This window comes from Chelonia mydas, chromosome 21 (genome assembly GCF_015237465.2).
Source record: "Chelonia mydas isolate rCheMyd1 chromosome 21, rCheMyd1.pri.v2, whole genome shotgun sequence".
Classification (NCBI taxonomy): Eukaryota; Metazoa; Chordata; order Testudines; family Cheloniidae; genus Chelonia; species Chelonia mydas.
The window spans coordinates 11,068,618-11,082,060 of NC_051261.2; the positions used below are offsets into that span (position 1 = coordinate 11,068,618).

General features: G+C 44.0%; 1 protein-coding gene across 14 annotated transcripts in view; it reads left to right on the forward strand.

The window, feature by feature from the left end:
• The window catches only part of ANKS1A (ankyrin repeat and sterile alpha motif domain containing 1A), a 155,191-nt gene that overhangs the window by 74,055 nt on the left and 67,693 nt on the right, over positions 1-13,443 (forward strand). For 12 of the 14 annotated variants that reach the window (XR_006286799.1, XM_043533347.1, XM_043533349.1 and 9 more), the window contains one exon: positions 1,876-2,453. Coding sequence is in view for 12 of the 14 variants with exons in the window: in XM_043533347.1 (XP_043389282.1) it covers positions 1,876-2,453 (578 nt within the window). In the remaining 2 variants the exon portion in view is untranslated. Of the gene's footprint in view, positions 1-164; positions 208-1,875; positions 2,454-13,443 lie in introns of those variants that run through there. The other 2 variants (XM_037885259.1, XM_037885261.2) reach the window with 2 other exon arrangements.

Here is a 13,443-nt window from a genome sequence, read left to right on the forward strand (position 1 = left end):
AGCTCCTTCAGTGGGCTGCCCTACTGGCTAACCTCAATTCCGACTTGTGCTGCTGTTCTGTTCCCAGGCAGAAGCTGCCAGTTGTATAAGTTGTCTCTTGTATTTCTGTGGAACAAACAAATGTATAAGGGACTAAATAAAACTAATCAAACTCACATTTGCAGTGTTGCTGTGGCCGTGTTGGTCCCGGGATGTTAGAGACACAGGGTAAGTAAGGTAATACTTTCTATTGAACCATCTTCAGTTGGTGGAAGGGACAAGCTTTGGAGTTCCCCAGAGCTCTTCTTCAGGTCTAGAGAAAGTAACCAGAGTGTCTGAGCCAAATACAAGGTGGGACAGATCCCTTATGCTTGTATTTAGCAGAGACACTCTGGTTACTTTCTCCAGACCTGAAGAAGAGCTCTGGGAAACTCAAAAACATGTCCCTTCCACCAACAGAAGTTCAACCAACAAAAGATATTGCATCACCCACGTTCTCTGTGATCAAACTCATGTTAATTTTGTCCCAATATCTAAAGTAGCTTCCATGGGTAAACTGCTAATCCAGTGCCTGCTTTTAGCTTCCAGGAAAAGGACATGTTCTTGGATCGTATAAATGCAACTCGTATTTGAAAATGAGTAAATTAACCCTGTTGCTAAAAAGGAAGCCCGTGTGAAAGTCTGTTTCACTCCAATCCATAGTTGACTGATTTTTAGTCACGAAATTCACTAGAACATTTGGCCCTGTTGATTGAGACTGGTCCTCCCTGTTGTGATCTCGGAGAGCTGGGTGTCTCAAACAAGTAGACAAGGACTGGATGGGCCTTGGAAATGGACCTTCCCTGTCCCCTCTAGACATTCTCCCTACACTTCAGAGTTGGACAAGTCACATTATCAGGGCATTTTGCACTGGTGCTGCCCCTGCTGTAATTATCTGCTGGGTTGAAGACTTCAGTCTTGAGGGTAGCACATTTCCCCAGCACTAAATTCAAGTGGTTGCAATGTGTGTGTGTACTAGCAGTCATTGACAAGAGTATAATCCCGCACAGTTCATGAGAAAGTGGCAGTTCCCTCCAAGCATTTTAAAATCCTGTACAATTAGAATACACGTGTGCCATATGAATAAGGTGAGGGCCGCTCTGCTTCTGTGTGCCAGTTGGCAGATGGATTCAGTCAGTAGTTCATGATTATTCCAGGGCACTGGTATTTGATATTAAGGATGTTAGAAAGTTAGTAACAGAGGAATCGTGTCAGATTTCTGGGACACTCAGTACTGCAAGCAGCTTGCTGCATTAATAGATCAGACCATCTTGTGTTTAGTGGTTAGTTAACAGGAGAGATTTTCTGGAGTGAGATGTTACCAGTTTAAGCCCTCTTCTCTCCCCCCCACCGCCTCTGAGTGCGGTGGAGAAGTTGAGCCCTGAAGCTACCAAAGAAGAAATCCGCTCTTTTGGAGAAGGGATTTTGGAACTTTGCAGGTTAATTGCAGCCCGGCAATTTTCCCACCCCGCAATCTGAGCCAAGAGTAGGGAGGTGCTGCTCTAAATAACACTTCGGCCTTTATGGAAATGTATCAGATGTTCCAGGAGTGTCTGTCTTTCTTTCTCTCTCTCTTCCCCCCTCCCCCCCTTGCAGGCTAGGGTTAGCACTTCTCCTGGCCTTATATAGGAAGGCCTGATTGTTAGTGTTAACGGGAATAAAACAACAAGGAGAGCTGCCAGATTGCATAAATCAGGGCAGTATTTGGAATTTCATAAATGCCGTGGGTACAAGTTGAGCACTCAAACAATACTGAACTGTTCTCTATCGCTCCCTCTCTCTCTAGGGGAGGTGGAGTTTTGCTTCTCCTTCCGTGTTTTTTAATCTCTCTTTATTTCTGTCTCCATCCCCCTGAAGACCACAGGAGGAGCAGTGGCAGCCGGAGCCAAGATTCTGCAGACAGCCAGGACATCCAGGTCCCGGAGCAGTTTTCAGGGTTACTCCATGGCTCTTCCCCGGTGTGTGAGATAAACGAGGACCCTTTCAGGCTCATTTCTTCTGTGGCCAAAGGAGGTACGGAGGGCACAGGCCACTCACCTGCTATGCAGTTGGAGGATGCTGATTTACCTGTCTCTGGATCAGTACGGACCAGTTCTCCTGAGCAAAACCAGAAAGCGATCTACGCAACGGTCCAGCCCAAAAACATCCAACAGGCAGAACCTGAAACTGCAGTGACTCCCCAAGTGCTGCAGCACCCTGGTGGTGCAGAGGAAGAGGGGGAGAGAGGCGGTGCTGGGGGCCGAGCTCACCTAGGAGGCAAGCCCAAAGCAGAGCTCAAACTCAGCCGTAGCTTGTCCAAATCGGACTCCGACCTCCTGACCTGCTCGCCGACTGAGGACGATGCCATGGGGAGCCGGAGCGAATCGCTCTCAAACTGCAGCACTGGGAAGAAAAGGCTGGAGAAATCTCCATCTTTTGCTTCGGAGTGGGATGAGGTAAGATTGACCTTGGCTTACTAACGCCTTAATGCCGGGAGTGAGCTTGCGTGCTGTGTGAGTTGCACCGTACTCAGTCTCTTGCGGGGAGAGAGTAAGTTGTGGGGTTTGAAGCATTATTCACCTTCCTTTGTGTTTACCCCAGCTTCTTTCATTATTTGCCTGTTTAATTACAATAAGCCTTTCAGTGGTTAAATGCCAGGAGATAGGCATAATCAGAGCAGGCGTTCTTAAACATTTGGAAATGTTCATATCCTGGGCTTCGCTTCTCTGGGTGTGTCCATCGCTGTGCTTTGGAACGGGTTTTGTTTGCAAAAAGGAGAGTTGTCCTGTTAGTGTCTCCTTCGCTAGTCCTTCCCTTTGGAGTATCCCAGCCCAAAAGGAGGGAGGGTGGGTTCCCTTTCTAGGTCACCATTGCCTACGGTGTGTGAGGAGGGTGTGCTGGGTTCATGGGATGGGAGGCAGGCAGTAATTGGAAGGCTTTTTCCCATTTATTAGATCTATCTAACTTATGTCTTTAAGTGGTTAGTTCAGAGGCAGGTTAGAAGTCACTTTAGTGTAGTGCAAAAGGGAGGGACCCTTATTTCATGCTTAGGAAGTTGGCCTTCGTGAACCATTCAGCTGGGATTGTGTCCCTCTGAAATTCAGCACTGCAGCATTACTGAAAAATTCTTTGGAGATGATTCCGTACTGGTAGAGCAACAGAACTATGTAAAAGATGAGCCCAGATCAGCCACTCCTTGTGCACTGAAAGGGAAACCTTCCCCGGGAGAGAATCAGGTTCATGAAGGCTGCATGCGTGCCAGGCCTGTAAACGGCTGGCCAAAGGGAATCCCATACTCAGTGGGACATGTTCGTGGTGTTCCAGTGACAATATCCGTGACCATACCCCTGGCTCAGACTGTGTGTGTGTTGATTGGGGCTCAGCCTCTGTACAGTCCAACGTAAGGATTAACTTTTATTGGTTACATGGGTGAAACTTACCTCAGGGAGAAGGGCTGTACTGAGAAAATGCTGCTAAACAAAAATCCTCCAAGGCAACTGGGCAAGTGTCTGTGGGCCTCCTCCTTTTGTTGAAGCACACTCCCCATCTTGCTTCCAGGAGACGTTCACCACCCCGAGCGTTCTTCCACAGCTGTCTTGGTCACAGTGTCCGTGCAGTTATTGATGAGCTGGGTCAATAATGCCAAGGCTATAAGGGACTGATTCTTAAGCAGAAGATTGATCTGTTGGGACTCAGTTATTTTGCTGTGCTGCTGTCACACTTCATTTGAAATGCCTCCCCCCTGCCCTGATGGCTGTTTCCAGAGGAGCCCTAAACTCCGTAAGGGAAAGCTCAGCTCTCTGCCCTCTTTGGGTTTACGTTGTTACGGTGGTTGGACCTGTAGCAAGAGCGTAATCCTTGTTAGAGCTTCCCTGCTTTGTATAGTCAGGTGGGCAAGCTTGAAAATCTATCTCCCTGCTTCCTTGCAGATAGATTGCAGGACCAGTTGCCATGTTAACACTGGACGGAACAGAGACACTTTAACCTACAGAAAAGTCCAGAGTGTCATGCAGACACATGCTGGTAATGGTTCAGACTAAGAAGAGAATTGGGGAGAGGAGGCTAGGGGCAGTGAATGTAAAGGATTCCTACCCTTAATCTAAAATCAAACCGCTCTAATTGAAAACTTTATTTTCAAAACCGTACTTTTTGGATCTTTTTTTTAAGGGATGTGTTGGGATGGAGGGGTTTTTATCTTTTGTATTGCAGCAGCATCTAGAGGGCCCAATGAAGTTCAGGGGCCCATTATCTTTTCCCCACAGCTGTTGTCCCCTGATCATCTGTAGGATTTAAGTATCTTATTGTCGTCTTTGATTTTCTTTTTAACCCTCATGAGGCATCAGTGCTTTCCTTTATCCTGATGTGGGTGGTTTTCCCATGATCTCCTTCAGAGACATGACTGTGCTGGGCATTTGCAGGTGTTTGAATGCTTGTGGTGCTCAAATTATGCATTGGAAGGGGGTTGAGTAGTTGGCCTAATAAATCTTCATCTCCAGATTCCTGGGACATCATACCTGCCTCAGAATCATCATTTGTAATAAGACAATGTGGCTTAGTGGATAGAGCACTGATCTAGGGTGCAGGAGACCTGGATTCTATTCCCAGCTCTGCTGCTGACTTTGGCCCAGTCACTTTGCTCTGTTTGTTTTTTCCAATCTGTAAAACGGGGATAATGATGCTGACCTCCTTTGGAAGGTGCTTTGAGATCTGAGGAAAAGGACTACAGAAGAGCTAAATACTGGTAATTCATCAGGTGGGGGTTAGGCCACCCAGATCTGCTGAGTTTCTGCTCAGGAGAGGCACCAGTCACTGTAGCGTGTTATAGGGGCAGGTGTGGAGGGCAGCTGTGCAGTGAAAAGTGCTCATTGCATGCCCCACATGCTTGGGCTAAGGCCTATATGCTCATTTGCAATTTTAAAATGTTTTGTATTGTATCATCCCTTCAGATGAGAAATGTCTAACCACTCCCTTTTCACCAGCTCCAAAATTCACACCCGCAAGAGAAGGAAACAACCGCGGGAACTTTGTGTTGAGACAACTTAAATTGGCAGTAAAGAGACTGGTCTGATGGCAGTTAGAACCATAGTGATGAGACTAAAGAACTCTTCAGTTTTCTCTCAAAAGTTTACTCATGCCCTGGATGGGTTAATGCAGCTGCTTCTGAATTAGGATGTGACTTACAGCCTCTGAATGAGTGTCTGGTTAATGTAAAACCTCACGGAGCCTGAATCTCTTCTGCCTTTGACTGTTTGCAGTGAGTGTATTGGCAGTGGGGTAATCTCCCATCGGTGCATGGCAGATTTACACATGTTATTTCATTAATGTTAATATTTATGCAGATAGCTCCTGGGGAAGATAGTCCCTGTCTGTGTTGCACTATGCAGTACAAACATTAAAATCCATCTCACCCAGTGGCTTTACTAAAAGTGGGCATGCCTCCTCTTGGAGTCAAGTGTTTCAGGAGTGACCTTAGTGACCTCATGAGGCAGATGGGACAGCAAAGCTGGGGGCAGAGAAGAGCTAAGCCTGTGTTGCTTTTGGGCTACCTGTGATGGTGCCAAATAAGTCCATAGATGGTGAAGAAAGAAGGTAAATTTTGCCTTGCAAGGTCTGATCCATTTGCAGGCTCATCACTTTCTGTGAGCTCCTTCCCCAGATAGCTGAATCCCCTTTGTTTGGAAGTGGAAAGTGGTGCCCGTCTCAGCAAGAGGGTGGGATGGGGAAACAGTGATTCACTTGGCAAAGATCTCCCTGTTGCTGACTTGCAGTGTGGGGGAGGGATAGTTCAGTGGTTTGAGCATTGGCCTGCAAAACCCAGGGTTGTGAGCTCAATCCTTGAGGGGGCCTTTTAAGGATCCGGGGCAAAAATTGGGGATTGGTCCTGCTTTGAGCAGGGGGTTGGATTAGATGACCTCCTGAGGTCCCTTCCAACCCTGATATTCTATGATTCCCCCACTCTGTAGCCCTGGTCCAAATAATATGACAATATTACTTTGTGCTCAGTGCTGCAAAAGAATCTGGTAAGTATCTGTTTCCCTTCTGTCTCCTGACCCTCTGGCAGTTTAATGTGAACATGAACACACACACACTCCCCCTCTGCTGTCATCATCTGATATAAACTCCTTATGAGCCAGACGTAGGCAAACAGGTCAAAAGCCAACAGCAATGCAGCATCGGGTGGGAGAGAAGAGTGAAGCCGGCTTGATCCCTCATGTGAATGGGAATAAAGTTGGGTGAGAGAAGAATTGTATGAGGTAGAGCCTCTCGTTAGCATAAATATTTGAATCCTTCAAAACTTGGCTGAGGGCTAAAGTGATAAATTTGTTTTTCGTAATTGGTTCATGAATATTTAGCAGCTGTGAGATCAGCACACACCAGTCACAGCACGCTATGAATTTTAAATGAGAGAATAAACTATGTTCATGTTTCGGAAGGGGAGGGGACTGTTTGGTGCCAGGTAGAGATGCTGTCAGCCCAGCTTCAGGAGCGTGTTAGATGATGCATCTGTTCTACAGCCGAGAGGGGAGGAAGGGAGAACAGTTTCAGATCTCACTCTGCGCATGTCTGAGTTCATATGCTTGGAAGAGCCTCCCGTTGCATGCAGGCAAATTGGTTGCCAAATGATATTTAATGGTTTTATCCAAAAGAGACCTAAGACACTTTATAAACTGGACAGAAATCAGTTCATCCACCTTGGAAATACAGCCACCTGGGTTGAAACATCTATCTAGTGTTTAACAGCACCATGGAACAGTACATAACAACTTAGGATAAAGTAAAGAATATCCAATTCAAACTGTAGAGTGTATTTAGGTAGAGAAAAGGTAACTGCAAACCAGAATTTGGCAGGACACTGGAGATAGAGCTCGTTATTTAATGTTAGACACCTGTGTAAATATAAGTTACTGCTGATTACCAAGATGTGTCTGTGTAAACAGGAACTGCCAAGCCTTTTTGGGTAGGCAGTGCGGTCCAGTGAATAGGAATCAGGAAGACCTGGGTTCTGTTCCTAGTGCTGCCACAGACCACCTGTATGACCTTGGGCAAATATCACTTTCGTCCTTTGACTTATTTCCCCCTGTGTCAAATGTGGGAAGGATGGTTCTCTTTCGTAGAATGCTTTGAGATGTATAGAAGAAAAGCACTATGGTTACTGTCACATTAGTGAAGCTGGTGATAACCATGTTGATGGATGTGGATCCTACCCTGTAAATGATTGGGATGTTTCATTTTTCAAAGAAATGGCCTCACCAGTTGGACAGAAAATGCCTTTCTGTAGCAGCCTTTGCAGCAAGGCGCTGTAACCGTTGCCTTTGTCAGAGGATGTGGGCATGAACTGTGGTGACTAGACTGGGCTGGGGAGTCTGACCAATTAGCAGTCTTAAAGCATTTGAATCAGCTGTCGGTGTTCTTTTGACCAGACCTGGTATGCACAATTCCATCTCTAGAGGTCTAATAAAGCAAACAGTGCCAGGATCCACAACCTGGTAGGTCTGGCCGGTCCCGGGCCCAGTCCCAGTCCTTCCAAGGTAGACAGCATTTTTATAAGGAAATCTTGGGTTTTTGGACAATGGCCTCCTTGGCTTGAACCAACTGTAAATAACCTTTTGCGTCTGTGCCTGTTTTCCGCCTCCATTATGGCGCTTCGTCTCCCAGCCTCCTTTTCTCCCTTTAAAATCTTGGGATAAGAGTGGGACAGAATTTAAAAAGATCTGTTGGCCGAAGGCTACCTGGCTTTCTTGAGTCAGGTGTACAGTTGCAGTGATGCAAAGCTCTCCCGTTCTTTGAGCTGTTACAATACTCATAGAACTGCTTGGTAGACTTGTAGCATGTAACGAGCAGTTGGGTGAAAACTGCTCGTCAGGTTTCGTCAGATTTCTCTGTTCTGAGAGCAGAAAATATCCAGCCAGCTGTGCTGTGCAGCTCAATATATGAGGCAGCCTGGGTTCCTGTACAATGACTAAGCTGCGCATTCTAAAGCATATGCCTAAAATAAAACGCAGTGCTTCCACTGCAGTCTTGGGGCTCAGCGACTACTCGTTCATGACGTGGGACAGTTGAGTGAGTTGCCTAGACAGGCGGAAAATTGCCCACGTGTGCCCTCTCAGCTAGAATTTTGTATTGTGCTCAGGGTCATTTTTAAGTGGTTTCTGGGTCAATATAACTTAACAGCTAAAGTGCTGTAAATGTAGTTCCTGGTATATGCATAACATTTAAGGCATCAGTTCTGAGTGGAACTGGGCAACCCAAGTGCTAATATGAGAATGGCCCTACTGGGTTAGACCAATGGTCCATCTAGACCAGTATCCTGTCTTCTAACAATGGCCGATGCCAGATGCTTCAGAGGGAGTGACTAGAACAGGGCAATTAGCGAGTGATGCATCCCGTCATCCAGTTCCGGCTTCTGGCAGTCAGAGGCTTAGGGACACCCAGATCGTAGGGTTGCGTCCCTAACCATTTTCGCTAATGGCATTGATGGACCTATCCTCCATGAAGTTATCTAGTTCTTTTTTGAAACCAGTTGTACTTGCGGCCTTCACAACATCCCCGGGCAACGAGTTTCACCAGTTGACTGCGTGCTGTGTGAAGTACTCCCTTATGTTTGTTTTTAAATGTTCTGCCTGTTAATTTCATTAGGTGACCCCTGTGTCATGTTACATGAAGGGTCAATGACACTTCCTGACAGTGAGATCTACCACATCTTCCCCTTGTTTAAGGAGCACAAGTTCCTGGCAAAACTGGCTTCTCATACAATCAATTCTCTTGTCTGGTTGACTCCACAGAGGCAGTTCATTGCTCAGAATTATTGATGCCTAAATAGCTGCTGTTATTGTTTAAGGGACCTGTGTTCTTGGTACAGTGAGGGTTGGTTGGATATTTATGGTAGCCAGTGCCCTGGATTTCCCTGATTAGTGTGTGAATTGTGGCCTTTTTACACTTTCACCCTGTCCCGTAGCATAAAGAGTTTCAGCTTTTACACTCTTGTGGTGTCATAATAATGCATTGCAATATTTGTGTCGTGAACTAGTTGGTTTTCTAGAGTTTTATCTGTCCTCTGCCCTACGTGCAGTAGCAAGGAACTGGCCAGGCCATTGAGAATTTGCTTCAGACCCTGCTCCCGATATTTCTTTATCCACCATATTTATAGTTGTCTCCCATCAAATGAGCAGCTCCTGTGTTGAATTTCTAATGCAGTTCTATGTTTCATGCTAAGTCCCTGCACCAGCTCTATAAAGTGATATGGCTGCTCTCTGTTCTAGTTTTAGCCCTTTCAACAAGAGAACGTTTCTTCTGATGGAGGATTAAAGAGAACTGTAAATAAAACATGCGTGTTATTTTAGATTTGTTAGCCAAAGGAAATGCACAATCCAGCAGAGATTTATCAGTCAGAAATCACTTGGATACATGTGTTCCCCAGTGTGTGAATTTAGTTGATGAATTAATACTTCATGTCTCTGGACAACACTGCCCTGCCCCTCTTTCCTATAAATAACTGGAGTGGAGCATGATGTTCTACTATCAAGTCAAATTGCTTTTCTCAATTCTCCACGTCCAGTCCCAGGAATTGTAGATATGCTGTTGAATTGGCTCATCTTTTTTGATGGTTGATGGTTCATTAGTATCAACATTGAGAGTAAGCTGTAGTGTCGTTTCACCCATGTAAGATCCCAGCTCTCTTCGGTCCCAATACAGCTGGTACCAAGCACATAGGTAATTTTAAGCATGTGAGCCCCATTAACTGCTCGTGCATACATAATTAGCTGAATGAGGGCCTTAGTGAATTAAAAATAATTCTTCTTAATAATGAAGATTAATTATTTATTAAATAAAATAATGCTTAAGTATCGCTTTTTATCAGTACATCTCAAAGTGCTTTGCAGTCTTTCACCTGTGTATCCTTGCAAAACCAGTGAGGAAGGGAAGTACTATTATTTCCATTTTCCAGATGGGAAGCTGAGGCACTGTGACTTGCTCAAGGTCACCAGGAAGACTGTGGAAGAGAAGGGAATTGCACCTCGGTCTACAATTCGTGGGCTAATGCCATAACCACTGAGCCTGTCTTCCTCTCTAACACCATAATCTTTGGATTTTTGAGGGTTTTAGGTTTAGTTTGTTTTGCCACGGCTAGCAAAAATCATGTAATTGTACTGTAGTAATGTATTTATTTTTAAAATTTTAATTTTGAAAATTGAGGTTTTTGTTGTGATAAAAATTAAACAATTGCATTGCAATACAAAACTTTCTTTTTGTTTGATGTAAAAGCCACCATTTCATAAAATATCACCAAAAAGTGCAAAATGTGAGAGGACCAGAGTAGTTAGTTTTTGTGCTTAGTGAAATATAACTTGAGTTTAACATGGTACCTATCCTGACAAGCCAGATTGACTTATCTGCTGGGTAACGGTTCCCTCACAGCTCTGTGTGTGTCGGTCACTGTTAAAATACTTACAATTCAAGTCGAAATCTGATTGTGAGAAAACAGTACACCGCACTGTGTATTTTTTATTGACACTGGGAGGCTAAGGGTTTTACGGTCATGGCAGTGACTGAATTCCATATTTTGTTTCTGCAGTTGTTCTAAACTTTCTAACAATGAAGTGCCAAGAGCTAGCTTGTGTTTGTTCCTTCCTGATGTATCCTTTTCCCCCGTCCCCTTTCTGTAGTCTTCTCTTGTGTGGTCCCACCTCTTCGGTGACCCAGCCTTAGTAAACTTCATCCTTTCTTGGTGAACAAGAAAATCTCCTTTGTCACGTCCCAGCAGCTTTTACTGCCTAAAGTTTTGAATTTGTTTTGTTTATATTTTCATGTTTAATTTGCCCTCTGAATTGCAGGACCAGGCAGGGTCTGTTTTGTTTGCAAACTGAAATATTCTTGGCACATTTTCTGGCCTCTGTCATTTGTTTTGTGCTGGCTTTAATTTCTGAGGATTAATTCCAATGTTACTCGCTTTAGCCATTTAAAATGCTGAAATATTTTATTGTTCATGTAAATGTGGCCAATGTGTTTATCTGATTTCTACTACCTTCTAAACAAACATGTCTACACCAAGCTTTGCATGTCCTTGATGGTCTCTTGAAATAAACTTAATGAAGTAATCTGGAGAGAATTGCTGGAGTCTGATAAGATGCAACAGAGGTTTGCTCTTTTCATTTCCCCGATTTACAGCTCAAAATTTTTTACCCTACTCTCTAACTCAGGGGTCCCCAACGTGGCGCCTGCTGGGGCAGTTGTTTGGCCCGCAGGACAGCATGCTGCCGAAATGCTGCCACCGAGCGTGGTCACCTGAGAACCACCCGCCGAAATGCTGCCGAGAAGCGTTGCTGTTTCTCAGCGGCATTTCGGCGGTGGGGCTTCTTTCCACTGCTGCTTCTTGGCGGCATTTCGGTGGTGGGGTGTTTGGCATGTGCTATTCCCACAGAGAGATTGTGGACCACTGCTCTAACTCAACTCTCCTCACCTCCAATGATGAGGGCTTCCATACAGAGACCTTGAAGGATTATCCTTCCTCTCAGCTAAGGGTGTCTGTATTTAGCAAAAAGAACAGGAGGACTTGTGGCACCTTAGAGACTAAAAAATTTATTTGAGTATAAGCTTTTGTGAGCTACAGCTCACTGCATCCGATGAAGTGAGCTATAGCTCACAAAAGCTTATGCTCAAATAAATTGGTTAGTCTTTAAGGTGCCACAAGTCCTCGTTTTCTTTTTGCGAATACAGACTAACACTGCTGCTACTCTGAAACCTGTATTTAGCAGATGGATGCCAGAGAAAATATTTATTCATTGTATATAGATAGCATGCCTGCTAAAATCACAAACCAAAATAAACTGTCTATATCAACAATACTAAAACTGCTTCCAGCCTAACTCCGGCTTTCGGAAAAGCCTGGATAAATAAATGCGTTTGCAGTGTGCTCTGGAAGTCTGCAGGCTAGTGCCTATCAAATAAAGGGAAATGCAAGTTCCAGGTTTGAGGGCCTTCTAATGCACAGTCCTCCATACCTACAGCTCTAGGCCAGTTCACGTTCCTTGGCTGATCTCAACTGTCCGAGTGTGAGGAGAGAGACTACAATGGAACTGATTTAAACCTGTCAAATGCACAGAAGTCTCACTACTTTTTTAGTAAAGGTCTCCTGGTGTTTTGATCTGAGAAGCACATTTCTCAAGTAATGCAAATACATGATCTTACAGCAGGGTTTGTACATGGGAGTAAGCGAACACAATTTATTTGAATCATATCACTGTATCAGCGTAGCAGGTTAAATATCAGCTACTCTTCGTGGAGGAATTTTTACTTCCTTGCACACAGTTTTGTGTTTATGCCCTAAATACAGATCTGAATGCACAATCACTTCAGTTCTTTCTCTCTGATTTGTAGGTCACCAATCCCAGGTGCTAGTCTAGTATGTAGCTAAGCTAGTTTGTTTCCAATATACTGTAATAATATAACCATTTTGGGATAGCTGCTTGAGTTGTGCTATCAGTTTTTCTTTAACTGCTAAGTAGCATGTTACCCCAACATTCTGGAATTGAAGCTTTTGTTGCAGTTAATGTAAATTATGCATGCTGTGTAACGAATATTTTTTAAAATGTGACCAATTTGATCATTTTTGATCCCATGGCACTTTTTTCAAAAACAGGGATGTTCAGAGCTAATGTCCTTGCCAAATTTTCACTCTAATTATCTTCTGCCTACCTTAATTTTCTCTTGCAGCTTCAATTAACTAATTGTTTACTTCCTGTCTTAAACAGTTCTGTAGTGTTGCTGTGTGCTGTTAAATAGCTGCAACATTGTACCCCAGAGATGGCTGCATTTCAGTAACTCATGAAGTGATCCCTATATAGTATAATATTACAGTAGGGTCCGAAGGCTCCAAAGACACACTATCTTAGATGCTGTACAAATGCATAAATGGATATGATCTTTTTGCTGAGAAGCTTGCAATTCATGGTATGTATCTTAAGTTGGTGCATTTGGCTGAAAGGTGTTATGAAAATGCAGGAGCACAGATTATGAAGTGCTTTCGTTTTTCAGTGTATACAATGTAAAGTGACCGCTGGCAAGGAAATTATAAACTGAAGTTAACAAGACGTTTTCATTTTAACAGTTCCCTCTTGCAGTTGTTTGTGTTTAGTATTGAATTTTACTGTTTTTTCTAGGTCTGACCCCATCTGCATAAATATAGAGGGGGTGGTGATCTTGTGAGCAAATGTGCACGGTGCGGTCTGAAATTGTGAATCCATCATAGTGATTTTGAAATTTAAAGTGTTATAGATTCTGTTTTTTATGTTTTTAATGAACAGTTGGAGAATAGGCTGAAATAAGTAATTGACAAATCTCCTGAGTCCATGTGTCACTGTATTTGGAATATGTATATGGCTAGAGAAGGACATAATGTGCTAACTATTAAGTTTGTTATATACTTAATTTGTTCTTGGGCAACTAACT